The following is a 20,751-nucleotide window of genomic DNA, read 5'->3' as shown; positions in this document are numbered from 1 at the left end:
GAGGCAGCTGATGGGTACCGGCTGGCCAAGCGGAATGCAGCTCTGGTGGTCGCTGAAGCAAAAACTCGGGTATGGGAGGAGTTCGGTGAGGCCATGGAGAAAGACTTCCGGACGGCTTTGAGGAAATTCTGGTCCACCATCCGACGTCTCAGGAGAGGAAAGCAGTGCACCACCAACACTGTGTATAGTGGGGATGGGGCGCTGCTGACCTCGACTCGGGACGTTGTGAGTCGGTGGGGAGAATACTTCGAAGACCTCCTCAATTCCACCGACACGCCTTCCCATGAGGAAGCAGAGTGTGGGTTCTCTGAGGCGGGCTCTCCTATCTCTGGGTTTGAGGTCACCGAGGTAGTTAAAAAGCTCCTCGGTGGCAGGGCCCCGGGGGTGGATGAGATTCGCCCGGAGTTCCTAAAGGCTCTGGATGTTGTGGGGCTGTCCTGGTTGACACGCCTCAGCAACATGGCGTGGACATCGGGGACAGTGCCTCTGGATTGGCAGACTGGGGTGGTGGTCCCCCTTTTTAAGAAGGGGGACCGGAGGGTGTGTTCCGACTACAGGGGGATCACACTGCTCAGCCTCCCTGGTAAGGTCTATTCAGGGGTGCTGGAGAGGAGGGTCCGTCGGGAAGTCGAATCTCAGATTCAGGAGGAGCAGTGTGGTTTTCGTCCTGGCCGTGTAACAGTGGACCAGCTCTACACCCTTGGCAGGGTCCTCGAGGGTGCATGGGAGTTCGCCCAACCAGTCTACATGTGTTTTGTGGACTTGGAGAAGGCGTTCGACCGTGTCCCTAGGGGAGTCCTGTGGAGGGTGCTTCAGGAGTATGGGTTACCGAATACCCTGATACGGGCTGTTCGTCCCTGTACGACCGGAGTCAGAGTTTGGTCCACATATCCGACAGTAAGTCGGACTCGTTCCCGGTGAGGGTTGGACTCCGCCAAGGCTGCCCTTTGTCGCCGATTCTGTTCATAACTTTTATGGACAGAATTTCTAGGCTGCAGCTAAGGCGTAGAGGGGGTCCGGTTTGGTGGCCTCAGTATTGCATCTCTGCTTTTTGCTGATGATGTGGTTCTGTTGGCTTCATCCAACCGTGAGCTCCAACTCTCACTGGAGCAGTTCGCAGCCGAGTGTGAAGCGGCTGGGATGAGAATCAGCACCTCCAAATCTGAGACCATGGTCCTCAGTCGGAAAAGGGTGGCATGCCCTCTCCAGGTCGGGGATGAGATCCTGCCCCAAGTGGAGGAGTTCAAGTATCTTGGGGTCTTGTTCACGAGTGAGGGAAGAATGGAACGGGAGATCGACAGACGGATCGGTGCAGCGTCTGCAGTGATGCGGACTTTGTATCGGTCCGTTGTGGTAAAGAAGGAGCTAAGCCGAAAGGCGAAGCTCTCAATTTACCGGTCGATCTTCGTTCCTACCCTCACCTATGGTCATGAGCTGTGGGTCGTGACCAAAAGAACGAGATCCCGGATACAAGCGGCCGAAATGAGTTTCCTCCGCAGGGTGTCCGGGCTCTCTCTTAGAGATAGGGTGAGAAGCTCGGTCATCCGGGAGGATCTCAGAGTAGAGCCGCTGCTCCTCCGCATTGAGAGGAGGCAGATGAGGTGGCTGGGGCATCTGATTCGGATGCCTCCCGGACGCCTCCCTGGTGAGGTGTTCCGGGCACGTCCCACCGGGAGGAGACCCCGGGGACGACCCAGGACACGCTGGAGAGACTACGTCCTTCGGCTGGCCTGGGAACGCCTCTGGATCCCTCCGGAAGAGCTGGATGAAGGTGGCTGGGGAGAGGGAAGTCTGGGCATCCCTGCTAAAGCTACTGCCCCCGCGACCCGACCCGGATAAGCGGTAGAAAATGGATGGATGGAATCAATCAATCAACAAAACAAACACATGCTAACGTTACCTTTGCTGTGCTGTAACTCGCTCTGGACGTGCAATATTATAAAATGTCAACTAAATTTTAAAGATACAATGTTAGCTTAGTTGCAATAAGCTAACCCTGCAATATCATATTCTACAGTCTCCAGTTTGCTGCAGCACTCAGATTTCTTGCTGGCCTCAGTCTCCTCTTGGATAAAAAAAATCTACAAAAATAAACAAAAATATGCTAACCTTAGCTTAGCTGTGTCGCAGCTCATTCTGAACACTGCAATATTATACTCCACATTCTCCCTTTAGCTTCAGGGTTCAGTTTTCTTGCTACCCTCAGTCTCCTCTAAGTAATTTAAAATGAAAAAAAAAGATAAAATGTCAACTAAATCAAACACACGCATTCTAATGTTAGCTTTGCTGTTCTAAAGCTGTTTCTGGACACTCAATACCATACTCCACATTCTCCCGTTTTCCGCAACGCTCAATTTTCTTGTTATCCTTGGTATCGTTTTAGATAAATACATGCTATTGTGAGCTTATCTGTGTCGTAGCTCTCTCTCTGCGATATCATATTGCAGTCTATATGTTGCTATGTTTTTTTGCTGCCCTCAGTCTGAGATTTATTGAGGAAAGGATGTCTGGTCTCTGTAATTGACAGCCTGAAGGACATCCTACCCTCGGGTAAATGATGTGCAGTCGTAATGATAAATTCACGTCAAGACGGGGTGCTATTTATTAGCAATATGCGCTGCGATGAAAACCCTTACCCCCTCCGTACCCATTCATCCTTCCCCCAATCGTCACCTCCGAGGGGACGTCGGTGTTCCCACTGAAGGCCATTAGCTAATTGCTCTACGCCGAATATGACGTGGCTGATCGATCAATCAGAGTCGTCTTGGCCGCTCGGGAATTGAGCTAATGTGCTTGTTTTTAATGCGGGGGTACTGTATCTAGCTTTGCAGTTCCAAAAGGACTTTGAGTTAATCCGAGCTCGCGCGTTGAATAATTGAAAAGGGTTTCATTCATGATTTATTTTAATTGATCCACACCAGTAGGCTAACTTGCTTTTTACTCATTTAATTAATGGCCACGGTAGCTTGGTAAAATAGGCGCACGCAATAACGGCGCTACCTTGAAGTTGCCACGCCATTCTGGGATTACCACAATTGAGAAGACATAATTTTAACCAGAATCAAAGCTAAATCTACTGTAACTTAACTCAAACCTTTTGGGTTACGCTAAGGCCTGGTAAACATATAAAGATAATAGGGCTGTTTTTGTCCCAATTTTGCCCCTTCTTGACCAAGGACCCCAAACGCCAAACTATCTTATTTCTTACAAGATTATCCTATATGATTATCCTACTGTACAAGATTATCCAGAGGTGTGTTAAGAATGAATTTATCACGATGATAAAGCCCGAAACGGGTCAGGGCCGACAATCTTAAATATTAAACGTGTTCAAATATTTCCAACCAAATATCTTTATGTGTGTGAGGAAAGCTGATGACACTCATGACCTGGTGAATTGTGAAGTAAAACGGAATGTAGCCAATTAAAGAAGCACCCTGACTGAGGAAAAAGGGAGATACAGTAAATAAAAACAAACATGTCCTAACCGATGTCTTGTTTTGTTTAAGTGGGTTCCCAAACGGCAAGATTTATTTTCCAAAGCAAGACTTTTTTGACGCCATCCCCATTCTACGACACTCTCGACTCCGGTCCCATTGGAAACCCTTGGGAAACATCAGCGCAACATTGGTAGTGTTTGTTCTTCTTCACGTGAGATCCAGATTTCTGTCTTGGAGGACTGCATTTTAGAACGGTGGTGGAACAGAATGCGTGATGTTCTGTGTCGGGATTATCGAAGCAAGTCTCGCACAGTACGACCAAAACCCTTAAATGGTGGATTTTTTTTAATCTTCTTTCAAAGTTAAAAAATCTTAAAATTTGAAAAATCCTTACGTGTGTACCAGGCCTTAGGCAGATTGATAAGGATTCTCTCCTTGTAGTCGGGTACGATTTGAAATCCGAATGGATCAAATGATAACATGCTAAGTGTTGGTACCGGTGCAGATAGAATAATTATTATAATAATAAACATTTCAATTTCAAGACATATTCCCGTGTTCTTAATAGATAAATAGGTAGTTAGACAGATACTGTAGCTACATAGATCTATGGATAGATTAGATACATAGCTAGCTAGCTAAATAGGTAGACAGAGAGACATACAGACAGGCACCCTGACAGACAGACAGATTGAGTAGGCCAGGAACAGAACGAGGAGGCGCAGAGGGAGAGGGTGAAAGACAAAGAAAGATAAACATGCATCCAGAGAGAAAGAGCGGCTTGAAAATGGCTAATGAGCATCTGAGTGAATGAGAATTGGACCAGATGAAAGGAGCCTCTGCAGACATTATGTCCATTATGTGTTGCCAAGGCCAACTTCTTTTTATTTTGTTTTGTGTGTGAGGTAGCTAAAAGGTTTCAGGATATGAAAGCGTTGAAGCCTGATAGAAAACAATGAACAGATGACCAGCTCATTAAAGTTTGGCTCTATTTTTCATTCGCTATACCAAATGTCTTTATTAGGCTTTCTTTATTTTAGAATTACGTTGTATTTCATTTTATTACAGCTTTAGTATTGATATCCATCATCATGTGTGATGTCATGGATAAATCTTGTGAGCTAAATGAAAAAATAAATGATTCATTTGTTGTATGAATAATTATTTTAAGTATCATTAACTAAATAACGGCACGGTGGGTGACTGGTTAGAGCGTCTGCCTCACAGTTCTGAGGACTGGGGTTCAATCCCCGGCCCCCCCTGTGTGGAGTTTGCATGTTCTCCCCGTGCCTGCGTGGGTTTTCTCCGGGCACTCCAGTTTCCTCCCACATCCCAAAAACATGCATGTTAGGTTAATTGACAACTCTAAATTGCCGGTAGGTGTGTATGTGAGTGTAAATGGTTGTTTGTTTGTATGTGCCCTGCAATTGGCTGTCAACCAGTTCAGTGTGTACCCCGCCTCCTGCCCGATGATAGCTGGGATAGGCTCCAGCACGACCGCGACCCTAGTGAGGATAAACGGCTCAGAAAATGGATGGATGGATTAATTAATATTTTTCAAAAAAATTAAATAAAGTAAATATTGATTTGTTAAATGTGTGTGGGCGGCACGGTGAACGTGGGCGGCACGATGAACTACTGGTTAGCACATCTACCTCACAGTTCTGATGTCCTGGTTTCAAAATCCAGACCCCACCTGTGTGGACTTTGCATGTTCTCCCTTAGCCTACGTGAGTTTTCTCCTGGTACTCCGGTTTCCTCCCGCATTCCAAAAACATGCATGGTAGGTTAATTGAAGACTCTAAATTACCCGTAGGTGTGAAGGTAAGTGTGAATGGTTGTTTGTCTATACATATGTGCACTGCGATTGGCTAGCAACCAGTTCAGGGTGTACCCCACCTCTCCCCAGAGTCAGCTGAGATAGGCTCCAGCATGCCCGCGACCCTGGTGAGGATAAGCGGTACAACAAATGGATGGATGGATAAATGTGTGTGTGAAATTGTTACTAAATACTATTGTACTAAATAACACTACTTTCCACCCAAAAGGAAGGATGTATTAACTCCAGCAGTACAAACAAACCACCACTAGGCGGCGGTATGACACGTTTCTTTGTGTGTGTTTTTGAAAGTTAAGTTGTCATGTTTGTTTGGCATCCTTATCCTCCCGTGTAATCACATTGTTTGTGTTTGTTGCGCCTTGACCTCCGCTCGCCGCGCATGACAAATTGATATTTATTACGTGGCTAATGTGGACCGCTCGCTTCGTCTCCATCAGATATGCAGGAACATTATGGAAATGATGTGCAGGTGCAGGCGCATCTGTTTGTCTGAATGCACCTCCTTCAAAACACTTTTGCAATTATTTCACGACAACGACACAGATTTGCTGTTTTCAGTGTGTGCTAGAACCTACTGATATAAGTAGAATGCTAACATGCAAACTATAAGATAGCAACATGAGTAAATAAAGCACTGAGGCAGATGGAATGGGCGCGATTTGAAATGAGAATTGATGAAATGCAAACATACTACAAGTTGCTCCAGGCCTAAAAAAATAATTATAATAACAATAAACATCTCAATTTCTAGTGTTCTGTTGTCACCTGCTTCTTTTCAAGTCTGTTCTTTGTCTAAGCTCTGGCTACTGCTCAAATGAGTCTGCCACAATTGAAATCCTGAAGTGAGACTGATGAAAGGTGTGATGCCTTTGAGTGGGGACAAACAAATCAATTGCAGGAACTCATTAGAGAGCTCTTCATGATGGCAGCCTTGTGGCGTCAAGGCGTTTTTCTTCCCTTTTGTCCTTTTTGTGAACGTCTTTCTGTCTCCAAAGTGTTCTGTAAATTGACTGTCTGTTGTCGTACTAGAGCGGCTCCAACTACCGGAGACAAATTCCTTGTGTGTTTTTTGGACATACTTGGCAAATAAAGATGATTCTGATTCTGACATATAGACAAACAACCATTCACATTCACATACACACCTACTGGCAATTTAGAGTTGTCAATTAACCTAACTTGCATGTTTTTGGGATGTGGGAGGAAACTGGAGTGCCCGGAGAAAACCCACACAGGCACGGGGAGAACATGCAAACTCCACACAGGCGGGGCCGGGGATTGAACCCCGGTCCTCAGAACTGTGAGGCAGACGCGCTAACCAGTCGATCACCGTGCCGTTATTTAGTTAATGATACTTAAAATAATTATTCATACAACAAATGAATCATTTATTTTTTCATTGAGCTCACAAGATTCACACCTATGGGAAAATTTAGAGTCACCAATCAACCTACCACGCGTGCTTTTGGGAGTAAGTACCTGGAGAAAACCCATGCAGGCATGGGGAGAACATGCAAACTCCACACAGGCGAGGCCGGGATTTGAACCCCGGTCCTCAGAACTGTGAAGCAGATGTGCTAACCAGTCGATCACCGTGCCGCCTAGGGCAAAATATAAAACATTTTTAGTAAACCATTAATAAGGCTCAATATCATTCCCCAAATCAGTTTAAATAAATAAATGCCAAACGGAGTGCCATTTTTTTGTTTGTTTTTTATAAAGAGCGACTGTAACTACTCTGGATTGGCTTTACGTCACTGGATAGACCAACATCAACAAGAAAAATAAGAAGTTGTCAGTCTTCCTGTTGAGTATAAATAAAACATGGAGCTCGCGTGCACGCCTGCATGACTGACAGCTGACAGACGTCAACAGCCATGAGTCTACTCTCTGTAAACATCGGCGTGTTCAAAATGCCATTGAAGTACGGAAAAGTATGCGGATGGAAACCCAACAACTCTTGGGAAATTAGTCAAAATAACAAAATTTTAAATCAAAGTTTACAAAAAAAATCCATGTTTTATTTAGCCACAAAAACATTTTTAGCTTAACGGTTGTAGCCCCACCTGTTACCTTGCGTAGCTTGCCATGTTAGCATTTTATCAATTGTCATTCAAATAGTACCTAAATACAGGGTAAGAATTAAAATCATCCAAATTTACCATGCTAGTTGGCTTGGTTATGGTGAAATTGTTGACGTACAGTACTCGCTTTCATGAGCCGCGAGGAATTAGCGCGCTTCCTAATTCCAAATCTGTCGCCAAAGGCGAACGGCTTGACAAAAAAAAAAGGAAAACCTGTTACTCTACCAAAAATAGCATGTTCCATACTCTAAAGACGCTCTCTCTGCTCTATGTAAATTAGACGATAGATATAAGTAGCATCACATGGCCGCCATGTCAATACCCCACATTCAACATGGCCGCCACGTAGGCATGGTAGGAATTGGAATTTTTCGAATTGGATCTAGTCATGGCGGCCGACTGGTTAGAGCGTCCGCCTCACAGTTCTGAGGACCGGGGTTCAATCCCCGGCCCCGCCTGTGTGGAGTTTGCATGTTCTCTCCATGCCTGTGTGGGTTTGCTCAGGGCACTCCGGTTTCCTCCCACATCCCAAAAACATGCATGATAGGTTAATTGACAACTCTAAATTGCCCGTAGGTGTGACTGTGAGTGCAACTGGTAGTTTGTTTATATGTGTCCTGCGATTGGCTGGCAACCAGTTCAGGGGGTACCCCGCCTCCTGCCCGATGATAGCTGGGATAGGCTCCAGCACGCTCGCGACCCTAATGAGGAGAAGCGGCTCAGAAAATGGATGGATGGATGGATCTAGTCCTATTGTATATCTGTGACCTGGAAATACATCAGTCCCATTTTCTGGGATCGTCTGCCTCACAGTTCTGAGGACCGGGGTTCTATCCCCGGCCGCACCTGTGTGGAGTTTGCATGTTCTCCCCGTGCCTGCGTGGGTTTTCTCCGGGCACTCCGGTTTCCTCCCAACATCCCAAAAACATGCGTTGTAGGTTAATTGAAGACTCTAAATTGCCCATGGTGTGAATGTGAGTGCAAATTGTTTGTTTATGTGTGCCCTGCGATTGGCTGGCAACCAGTTTAGGGTGTGCCCCGCCTCCTGCCCGATGATGGCTGGGATAGGCTCCAGCACTCCCGCGACCCTTGTGAGGAGAAGCGGCTCAGAAAATGGATGGATATTGTCAACCTCATTTAGCTCTAAGCCTAACTCCAATTATTCCATGTTTCCATATCATGTAAAGACATTTGTTTTTTCAGTCATTTGTATTAGCACTTTGTTCATGTCAATTTAATTTGTTATTATTTTTACCATTTTCTGCATGCAATTTTAAGTCACAAGTGGAAACTAATTTTGGACACATTGCTCAGTCCTGACAGTCCATTTAATCCGAAATCCGTTATATCGGGGTCCATTTTATCGAGGCTCCACTGTATCTCAAAAAATGTAATTCTTCAGAAAACATGTTACAAATCATGAAAATGAATTCATTGACTTTAGAACATTTTCTAAACTTAGAACAAATTATTACCTCTTGAATGATAACAAATACCAATAATTCACAGAGTTATATCAGTAAAATAAATTGATTTTCAAAATGAAATTCAATGGGGTACATCTTTACCTTTATCGATCAAATTATGTAAAAATAACCCAGATGCTTAAATCCTTATCGAGCTGCCGTATGGATTTTTGTACCCAAGTTGCTATTTTGCCATGTGTTCAAATACCAACTGTTAGCATGGTACCATTTGAGCAATTCTCATTTGAAATAGTTCCCGACAACAGAGAATGATGTCAAATCCTTATCAATTTTGCAGTCAGCATCATAACCGCAGGACGTTAAAGTAACCTCCATATGTCAGTGTTCATGTTCATGATCATCAATCGGGCGTCGGTGCAGAATAACGGGAGGAATGGTCGAGTGGGAATCAGGTAGCTGCATTAGAGGTTATTGATGCGAAACCATGCGAATGACGATCTGTAAAGATGACACGCTTACAGCGAGATAACTAGCTGCACCGGGACATGGGAACTTGTATCAATGAGGAAAGACATGTATTTGGTTTCACTCTTTCCTCTTCACACTCAATATATGCCTTTTTTAACAATAGAAATAGCCTGAGGTGCTGAGCTAAAATTAAATCCTGACAAGACAACTGTCAAACAAATGAACATGAGTCAAAAATAAAATATGTCAACACACTCGTCACACACTCAGTGGAAATGAATACACAGGCTACCTTTGTCAGCCTGAGGAATCTCACTCCATTCATTTTCCAGCTAACAGTCATAAAAATGTAGTCTACTGACTCCCGTTATGAAATATTAGCTTGTTAATGTAAAAGCAGTTCCCAGTCTATTGAATACATAAAGTTGTCAGATTGAGGAACCTCACTCCATTATTTTTCCATCTAATGGTCAACAAACAAGGTAAGTCCCTTCTACTGATTCTCTAAGTCCTTTCTTGTTGACAAATATTAGGATGTCAATGTAAAAGCAGTTTCCAGGCTATTGAATATACTGAGTTTGGCAGACAGGGGAACTTCACTCTATTAACCTTTCATCTAATGGTCAAAAACCAAGTCCATTCCACTGCTTATATTAATTATTGTTGATGTTAACACATGAGCATGTGAAGGCACCTCCCAGGACATTCAATAATAACTTCGCCAGCCTGCACATGTCAATATGTGAAACCAGCTCTCATGGTATGAAATAGGCTAACTTTGACAGCTTAGAGAGCCTCATTCCATTTCCTAATTATGTATGATTTGGCAGTATAGTATTTTGTTTGAATACTTTTTAAAATATAGTATGTTGAATTCATAAATTTATGAATAAAATGAAATGTTATGCTAAATTTGCTAGCGTGGAAAACGTTACTCCATTCCTTGCTCAAATGTCTGTTGTAGCTAAGTATGTTATTGATTCTTTGCCTTCGCTGTGTTACAATATATTATGTGTGAATGCACTAGAAAGGAATCTGTGAATATGGGTTACGTCAACCGTATTTTGCTAGATGGTACACATATTCACATTTCAAATCAATTTCCATTAAAGCCATTGGAGACTTCGGCGGGCGCTCTCTCCATTAGCTCATGCACAGCTGTAGCATGTGGTCGCTTTGGAAAATAGTCCACCTACAGTGTGGGGGTGGGAGCAGAGAGAGTGTTGGGGTTGGGGGATCTTTGCTGCAGGGAGATGATCATTATGGTGCCTCACTGACCTCTAACCACTCTTCACGGGTAATGAAGGTTTGTTCGGGTAACCTCAATCCATTATTTTCCCGCTTGTCCGTGTTGCAAAGCTATATACTGTGTGGTATTTCTGTGTTTTATATTAGTACGTTGTTTTCATCGGCAAAATGTAGACAAATTTATACTCATGGTGCTAGCCTGGGGAACCTCACTACATACATTTTTGGAACTAATACGGTGATTTGTATTAGTACTTTGTTATTGTCAACCTGGCAACACAGTGGAAGACTGGTAAGAACGTCTGCCTCACAGTTCTGAGGACCGGGGTTCAATCCGCGGCCCCCACTGTGTGGAGTTTGCATGTTCTCCCCGTGCCTGCGTGTGGTTTTTCCGGGCAGTCATTTGTATTAGCGCTTTGTTCATGCCAAATTAATTTGTCTGTGTTGTGAAGTTACGGTATAGGTATATGATATTTCATTTTAGTAATTTGTTATTGTCAACATAATGTTCACGTATGTATGCTAACTTTGCCAGCCTGGGGAACCTTACTCCATCCATGTCACACATTTTCCACGTGTTGGAGCTTGTATGGTATTTGGTATTAGTACTTAAAGCCCCAGGTTAGTCTTTTTTTTTTTTTTTTTTGCTAAATACATAAAGTATATTATAGGTAAGTGCTGAAAACGTGCAAAGACAGAACAATTTTGGAGTGAATGGTTGAGATATAGCTTTAAACTCTTTTACCATCTCAGATGGCTGGATTTTTTTTGGGCGGGGCTAAAAACTAGCCCTGTGACAGGGCCAGGCTGGCATATATTTTCTGTCATGAGTTCCATCCCCCACTATAAACAACAATCACCCTTATTCCATGCATTGGCCCTTCAACGTAATTGCCACTTCCTTATTCATAATAACGTGACCCATTGCCACCAGTATAGCATGCAATTAGCCATCAACCTATGCCTAAAACTAAAAAGAAAATGCATCTTCCCCGAAGTGTAATGCGTTTTGAGTTATTTGGGCTACAGTTTATCTGCTGTGGTGTGACGACACACGCGACGCATAGCGAGGCAGTGGGGAAGCGGACGGGATCCGCCGCCCCGGCGGCCGCTTGTTGGCTTGCCAGCAGCTAGAGTAGCCGCCGGAGGTACGGTGCTAGGGCCGTCAGCCTCACGCTTCTCCTTCGGCGCAACCTTCGGCAGCCACAGCAGCGCGATTAACAGCTGAATTTCAACCGAGGTAACGGAGGGAAAATTGTCCCAGCGTGGGGCTCAGAGGCAGCCTTGTTTCCACTGAAAGCCTCTCAGAGAGAGAGCGTGTGCAATGTGCGTCACTGGGAATTCTCCTCCCCCGACTTAGAAAAGAAGGCACGATTGAGAGCTGAAAGTTCTGGAAAGGCGGGGTTTTTAGAGCATTTAATGACACGCCCACGGCGTCTGGAAGCTGAAAGAATGTCTCAATTTCTGACCATTTTGAAGCCTGATTTCACGTACTTTTGATTTGTTTATTCATTCTAATTTGTCCGGCTTGTTAACAAGATTGTTTTCTGTGATGTGTCAAATTTATGACATTTTTTGCGACTTACCTTTTACTTTGCTTTACTTTAATTACAGATATATTGTGCTAACCTTTCTAGCCTGTGGAACCACACTCCATTCATTTTCCACTGCCAGCTCAAACGTGATATAACACCAGATAGATGCCACTAAATCCACTTCACCTGACATACGTATAAGCATTTGTAAAAAGAAAAAAGCTAAGTTCATCTTTTTACACAAGTGCACACACACACTTGTACTGTACTGTCACACACTTCCCAGGAAGTCTTTTCATCCATCAAACTTTGGACTGGAAAAAGGAAGAAGTGGATGTCGCCGTGCGGGGGAGAGCTGTGGCGGGATAACACCGTTAGACATCTATTCATCTTACCTCCTCTCCCGTCAGATAGTACGCCGACAGCAGCCCGCCGACGTAACGGATGTTCACCTCAAAGAGCGACGCTTCGCCATTCTGCCGAGAGAGAGTGGAAGAACGTCACTTGTCAGCCTTGTCAGCATAGAATTGACAATAAAGCATGAACACATGATTATTAATAATGTGTGTGTCAACGCAGTGACAGCATCATGAGTAAAATCTGTGTCACATACACACTGAGAGGAAGTTTATTTTTTGAATAAAAAAATATGATAACATCACATTTACACATTTAAGAAACACTGTGAAATTTGGAATTTCATTTATCTTTCACCTTTTAATTTTGTCGGCATGATACTTACTACTGTAATTACTACTTGTAATTATATGTAAAAAAATGTTCTTAATATCATGAAATTATTACATTTATGTAGATTAGATATCTGCGGACTAAATTGTTTCTTAAATTTGATCCATCCATCCATTTTCCGTACCGCTTATCCTCACTAGGGTTAAGGGCATGCTGGAGCCTATCCCAGCTATCTTTGGCCGCGAGACGGGTACACCCTGGACTGGTCGCCAGCCAATCGATGGGCACATGCAGTATGTATAGACAAACAACCATTCGTACTTACATACAAACATACGGACAATTTAGAGTCTTCAATTAACCCTCCATGTGAGTGTACCACTACACCATCAGTGATTTTAATTATTTTGTACATTTTAATTCTATTGGAAAAAAAGATAATTGCATTAAATTGAAATAGGTTTTATTTTTATTTTTCTAATTACATTTGAACTTTTTTTTACCTACTGATTTCGAAGAAGGACGCATAAAGATCATTATATTTGGCAGCATCTCATTCATTTGTATTTTTTCATGCAAATATTTTTCTTTAATTAAAAAAATAATGAACTCATATTTTCAAGAGCTCTCATTTTATGAATACATATTTTAATAGTAAAGTCATCATTTTGATGTGTTTTTTTGTTTATGTCAATTAATTAAAAACTGAATTAAATCACAATGTTAAGATTTTACCTTCTAAATTTATTTTGTACATTTTAATTGTATTTAACTATCCATTTATCCATTATCTACACCGCTTATCCTCACTTGCGTCACGGGTATGCTGGAGCCTATCCTAGCTAACTGCGGGCAGGAGGCGGGGTACACCCTGAACTGGTTACCAGCCAATCGCAGGGTACATATAAACAACCAAGCATTCACACTCACATTCACACCTACGGACAATTTAGGGTCTTCAATCAACCTACCGTGCATGTTTTTGGGATGTGGGAGGAAACTGGCGTACCCGGAGAAAACCCACGATGGTACGGGGAGAACATGCAACCTCCACACAGGGGGGGCCGGGATTTGAACCCCGGTCCTCAGAACTGTGAGGCAGATGTGCTAACCAGTCATCCATCGTGCCGCCTGTATTTAACTAAATAGAATTAATTAAATTAAAATATGTTTTTATCTAATCAGCCTTTATAGCTACTAATTTAAAGAAAAGACAATAATTCTATTCGGAAGGTTCTTATTGAGCGATGTGGGTAAACGGGAGCTTGACACACTATCGACAAAAAATAACCCTAGAAAGGGCAATGCTTATTAATGGACTTTATAATAAAGTGCGGCAAGGTGGAGAAGAAAAAAAAAATCGATGGGCTTTCATTTTTGAGGCTATCATTTGTGTTGATCTGAGTTACAGCGAAGCCTTGTGATATGAGGATGAAAACAAAACTCGAGAAGAGAACACGATACTGATGACATCATCCTCTTGGAATGCTTTGTGAGCGCAGCCAGTGGAAGGAACAGCAAGGCAAAACATTGTTTTTTGTTTTATTTACCTTGTTGTTCCTGTTCCTGCTCACAGTGTCATGTTGACGAGCTCATTTAGAGGCAGTAGCGCAAGTAAACACTGTGTGAATAAACATGAAGTTTGCAAGCGTGTTTATCCGAGTGAAGATGTGTTTCATTGTTGTCTATGCCATCTAATGTGCGTGGAGCATGGCGTCGAATTTTGATGATTTTCGGAACATTAGCAGGGTCCGACATGAATGGTGGCCCGATGGCCCTGTGCTAGTATGGCACTGTGACGGGCTACTACATACTTTACAGACTGACGGATACATAAATACAGTAAACCCACGTTTATCGCGGGGGTTATGTTCCAGACCACTCCAGCAATAGACAAAATCCACAAAGTAGCAACCAAGCATTTTTTGTATTATATATATATATATAAAACCATCATGCAGACAATCTGTCTTTGTAGCACGCTTTCCTCCTGGCACGCACTTTTTTTGCTACGCAAGTCAGCAGTAACAGTCTGTGAGGAAAAATAATCACAGAAAAATTCCGTCATATCGCGAATAAAAGCTGCGATGTCTGCAACAAAAAAAATCTGCAATGCACTGAACCCACAAAAAGCGATATACCAAAAGACGACTGTACGATGAAATCAACACGTTCTTGCTTTTTTACATGCAAACAACTAAGTACATGGAAGTAATATATTTTTAAGGCTTAAATCATACAGTATAAATTTGTGAAATATGAAATAATCATTGAAATTGGGGCCAGTACCGGTTCTGACAGGGCCACTACAACTTGGCTCATGGTGGCCCCATCATGAGCACAGTGGTTAGAAAAAGTAGCCCCCGGCACCAGTTTCACCAAACAATGCAAAAGTGAGTCTGTCATAAAAAGATTCTTAGAAAAGTCTCAAGGACCCGTCCTGGAAACTGAACAGGAACTCTGCCATTTTGGGTTGACGCAGCAAATTGAGCATGATTAGGGTTAGATGTTGTTTCAGTGACCATAAACGTGAAAAAAAGTAAAAGTGGCAGTCTCACCGAGGTTAGGTCCAGGCTGCTCCTAACCCACTCTTTAGCGTCGTTGTACTCGTCCAACAGTCCCATAATGTAGAGTGTGTCCAGCGAGTCGATGATGGATGCTCCCCTCAGGCCACCTGGAAACGCACGAGACAAAGTGACGAAGTGTCGCCTCGGCGGGATTTATAACCGACAGCGCCGCAGCTGGCTAATGCTGTTGTGCAAGACAGTCACATCTGTATACGAATCAATAAAATATACCAGGTCGTCATTGCTCAAAAGTCACGTGTTAGGGAGGAAGAGTCAAAGCAACTTAACGTAAATTTCTCTTAATAATAATAATCAACGAGCTGTCTGTGCAGGTGCTTTATCATTTGGACCATCTCCAAGTGTCCTTAAACAAGAGGATGAGAATGAGGAGAGAGTGTGAAAGTGCTTTGAGTACCTTGAAGGTAAAAATGATCGGAATATTGATAAATGTATCTAAAATATATTTTGTGTTTTAATTTTTAAAAAACTCTTTTTTTTACATTTATTTTTTTCTAAGTTTACTTGGTTACAGCTACAGTTAATGTGCTCTAGAAATAAATTTTGAGTTGAGTTACTGTGACACCGTACAAGCCATGCAATCAGTGAACTGGTCATTTGACTTCATTTGAGTCTTATTACGCAGAGGGTGACTTGCAAGGTTCTATTTAACGTTGCTTCTTTTTTGTTGTCCAGGTGATTATTTGCTTATTGAGCACTTTGGGGCCACCCGAGGCACTAACAGGAAGACGTGTGGGAAATTATATATGAGGAGGAAAAAAAAATCCTAAAGTGAAGAATATTGATGAGCGCCAGGACAGACAGACCAGATCAATCCATCAATGTTTGTTCTCCGGGCGCCCATGTGAGCCAATAGCGCATTTCTTTTTCTTTTTCTTTCTTTCTGCAGCCCTTTGACACAAATGGACAGAGCTCATGGGACTGAGCCAGGCTAATAAATGTTTGCTCTGGTAAATTTACAAGCGCTGTAATAAACATGCAAGGCTACATACACCCTCCCTGATCCCTTCTTTTAAGGATGCCGTGTGTTATATTTGTGACTAGTGTTTTATTTTATTTTCAGCATTTACATTACATCATGTTTATTATTGGGGTCATTTTGCAGTGGTTGGTTGGTTGTTCCTAATAATTTGACCCACTCCTGAGCTGAATCAGGGATTACCAGTTCCTGCTTAATACAGCCACAGTTTACAAAATTCAAGGAAATAAAAATGAACTAAGTTAAATAAATATTTGAAGAGTCTGTATTTGGATCTTTTATATTTTAATTAAATTACATTCTGATAGGTATTTTTATTTAAGTACGATATCATGTATGTATTATGTAAAGTATGTTATATTACCATGAATAGTTTAAAAAAAAGATTTGTTCATTTTATTAATTACAAAAATAAATAAAATAGAATTTTCAAGTTTTTATTTTAAAATATATTTTATTTCATTTATCTCAATTAAAACCTCATTAAAAAAAAATTTTTTAATGTCAATTATATACACAATCACATTATTACATCCATCCATCCATCCATTTTCTGAGCCGCTTCTCCTCACTAGGGTCGCGGGCGTGCTGGAGCCTATCCCAGCTGTCATCAGGCAGGAGGCGGGGTACTGGTTGCCAGGCAATCGCAGACATTATTACATTTACATTTTTATTTACTTCATTTAAAATGAAACAAACATTTTACTTGCTAGAAATAAACTAAATTACATTTTGAAAGAGGCGGCACGGTGCACGACTGGTTGGAGCGTCAGCCTCACAGTTCTGAGGACCCGGGTTCAATCCCCGGCCCCACCTGGGTGGAGTTTGCATGTTCTCCCCGTGCCTGTGTGGGTTTTCTCCGGGCACTCCGGTTTCCTCCCACATCCCAAAAACATGCATTAATTGGAGACTCTAAATTGCCCTTAGGCATGACTGTGAGTGTGAATGGTTGTTTGTTTCTATGTGCCCTGCGATTGGCTGGCAACCAGTTCAGAGTGTACCCCGACAGCTGGGATAGGCTCCAGCACGCCCGCGACCCTAGTGAGGAGAAGCGGCTCAGAAAATGGATGAATGGATGGACATTTTGAAAGATATTTTCTACATTCATTCAACATTCAACATTTTAATTAAATCGCAATTTAATATATTTTTTACTTTCTTTTAAGAATTGAATTAAATATAATTTTTTATAAAACATTTAATTGACATATATATATATATATATATATATATATATATATATAAAATCACAATCATCTTTATTTGCCAAGTATGTGAAAAACACAAGGAATTTGTCTCCGATAATTGGAGCCGCTCTAGAATGACAACAAACAGCCATTTGACAGAAAATACTTTTGCGACATAAAAACATAAAAACACATTACGGAGAGTCACTGAGCAACTGAAAAGTGTGGTGTTCATTTGTATTCAGCTTTCTGTACTCTGATTGCCCTAAACACAATCCAGTGCAATAAACTGCCTTCAGAAGTCACCTAATTAGTTAATAGAGTCCATTTACTCTCAGTACACCCATTCTGTGAAGGCCTCAGTGGTTCGATAGAGGACACAAGCTGAACAACAGCATCATGAAGCCCAAGGAACTCAAGAACTATGAACTAGTTTGTTTTTGGACCGGTGAAATTAGTTCAAAATTTTCAATTATGAACTATGAACTGAAACAGTTCATTTTGGGAATGATGAACTGAACTTTGAACTCGTTCGCGAAGAAAATGAACTTTCCCGACACTGATCCTGTATTATTTGACATTGCAATATATTGCAGGTTTAAAAGAAAAAAAAAATTGCAATGTCATTTTTTTTTTTTACCAATATCGTGCAGCCCTAGTGCAAATCTACCAAGACACAGCCGTCCAACCAAACTGACACTGAGCAGGGAGAACACTGGTCAGAGAAGCAGCCAAGATGGCCATGGTCACTCTGTAAGAGCTGAAGAAATCCACAACTCAAGTGGGAGAATCTGTTCACGGTATGACTAAGTTATGCACTCCACAAAACCGGCCTTTATGAAAGCATGGCAATCAGAAAGCCATTGTTAAAAGAAAAGCATAATAAGTCCAGTTTGCAGTTTGCCACAAGTCACGGAGAGGACACCGCAAATGTGGAAAAAGGTGCTTTGGTCACATCAGACCAAATTCAAATTTTTTTAGCCTAGATGCAAACTGCTATCTGTGGTGGAAAATTAACACTTAACAAGCATACAGTATGTAAGGTTAAGTAACGATATACAGTACTCGCAGGCCACAACATCGGGTACACACCCACAACATACAGACATCCAATACAAGAATGGCTCTCAGAGCGCAGACCTCTGCCAAGGAAGGGGGCAGATTGCTCTAGTAGTATATCATAGTATGGCTAAACTCAAGTTAACACAATAATGAAAAAAAGTTATTAAATCATAACTATATAATTTTACATTTTGCAATAAATAATATACTTTAACTTGAAAGTAAATTATAGTGTAGTAGTTGTTTAAATTATGTTTTAAAAATGTAAGAAACCATCCATCATCTTTACCGCTTATCCTCATTGCTCTATCAATATTTCATATTAAAACATAATAATGAATAATTTCAAATACAGTAAACAAAAATATAAATGAATACAAAATAATAAAATGGAGGAGAAAGAAGGGCATAAATTCCTCTGTGTGAACAGAATAATACAATTTAAAATAAATGAAAATGATATCAATATAAAATGTAATAAAAAAAATTATATTCAAATAATTGTAATCAATAAAAGGAAATTCAATTGAAAAATAAGAAAAGAAAATATTTTAAATAATAAAAGCAATGAACAAATTAAATTAAATAAAAATCCTGTTTAAAATTGTGTAAAATACATAAAATGAAATAAAAATGAATACACCTAAAACTTTAATACCATTATACAACACTGAAAAGGGAATATACTGTAAATTTATCAATTTAAAAAAACAAAAAAAACCTCAAAAAATGAATGTAAAAAATATATATATTTGGAAATACAGCTAAAACAAAAGATTTGGAGCAGCATTTCCGCCAGCCCCCATTTGGTGCTTGACGGAGGTCATGAAAAGAGCTGTACCAATATGTCTGCCTTTGAGTGTAATGGAAACATTCAGGGGTTTTAAAGGCCTACGCGACCTTGGTACAAGCATCATAAATATATAGTTGAGTGAGTACCTCTCAAAACAGAACATTATCATCTTTGATACGCCTCGAGTCCTGATTGTGCAGGATTACCTAACGAAGTGTCTGGAAATGTTAAAATGAAATTTGCACATTGACATACGGGATCTTCATGTATTGGATGCCTTGGTGAGGTAAGTCGTACATTTTGGTGTTGCGGGTGATGCTAATTGATGCAGATGTCTGGATTTGCACTCATCATTGTTGCCAGTGGTAACCGCCATCCAATTATCAATGGCGGGGGCAATGGGTGTCTTGTTAGCGCTAATGCTGTCTGGCACCATGGGTGCGGGGTTAGTGCATTGATGAGTCAGTGTGGCGTTAGCGAGGGCTAGCTGCTTGCTATTCAGGACACGTGGGGCTGTTTCGGAGGGTGGATAAAAAAAACAAACCACTATGGCGGTGGTGGGATTAAGAAGATCAATTGGGAAAACTGCGAGTGAGAGTGAGGAATGTCATTGTGTTCATCAGTCAAGATGGCGACAGACTACATTCCAAAAATATTGGAGCCGTAGGCCATTTAATTTTTTACATTTCAGCTACTCGGAACTAAAGTGGACTGTCCATTTTTGTCATTTTTAAAGTTATGGGCAGAAATGAATAAAGAAAATATTTTTTTTTTCTCTGATGAATAATGGTCTAAATCAAGGTTTAGTTCCAATTTTGACATATAAGGTCCATTACAGTAAAAAAAATGCCCAAATCTGACAAAAAACACAATCTCTGTCTTAACATATATCTAGAAGAAGTAATCATTGCTATATAAATCACCGACATATAAATCCCCTCATCTTTTTTTGCAGCTATAAAACTTTAAATCTCGCTCCCGCACAATTATAAAAATGGAGGTAGCCTACTCATTTTCAGAGTTTTGTTATGTCTGTGACGACTACATCTACACTTATGGTGTAACCAACATTAACACCAAAGAGCTGTCGATGGGTGACAAACAAGTCAAATCAATCAGAACCCTAACCCAAAACAACCATTTGGAATGTTCTCTAGAAGATACAGACCGCTGGTGTAACAGATGTCATACAGGTATACATCAATGCTAGCTGATGACAGAAACATTTATGAGAGCAGTAAAGAAAGACCTGAAAACAACTGTTAGTGAAATTAGCAAAAATGTCAGTCATGGTCCTTGAGACATTTTTGTGCGTCCTGTTTTAAAAGACATGTCAACCTAAAGTCGTGCTGATATGTGAAACTGATGTTCGAGGGCAAATATTTTAGAACTTTGTGAGAATCATCAAAGGAT

General features: G+C 41.4%; 1 protein-coding gene across 2 annotated transcripts in view; it reads right to left on the bottom strand.

Annotated features, from left to right (window-relative positions):
* Nucleotides 1-20,751, bottom strand: part of LOC133401525 (mannosyl-oligosaccharide 1,2-alpha-mannosidase IC) — a 158,205-nt gene that overhangs the window by 41,860 nt on the left and 95,594 nt on the right. For both annotated transcript variants that reach the window (XM_061674631.1, XM_061674632.1), the window contains exons 3-4: nt 15,291-15,406; nt 12,438-12,518 (exon numbers count right to left, since the gene is read on the bottom strand). In XM_061674631.1, coding sequence (XP_061530615.1) covers nt 12,438-12,518; nt 15,291-15,406 — 197 coding nt within the window. The remainder of the gene's footprint in view (nt 1-12,437; nt 12,519-15,290; nt 15,407-20,751) is intronic.

Source organism: Phycodurus eques, chromosome 4 (assembly GCF_024500275.1).
Source record: "Phycodurus eques isolate BA_2022a chromosome 4, UOR_Pequ_1.1, whole genome shotgun sequence".
In the NCBI taxonomy this organism is placed as follows: domain Eukaryota; kingdom Metazoa; phylum Chordata; class Actinopteri; order Syngnathiformes; family Syngnathidae; genus Phycodurus; species Phycodurus eques.
The sequence above is the reverse complement of the archived record's forward strand: the minus strand, read 5'-3'. Positions and strand labels throughout refer to the sequence as shown.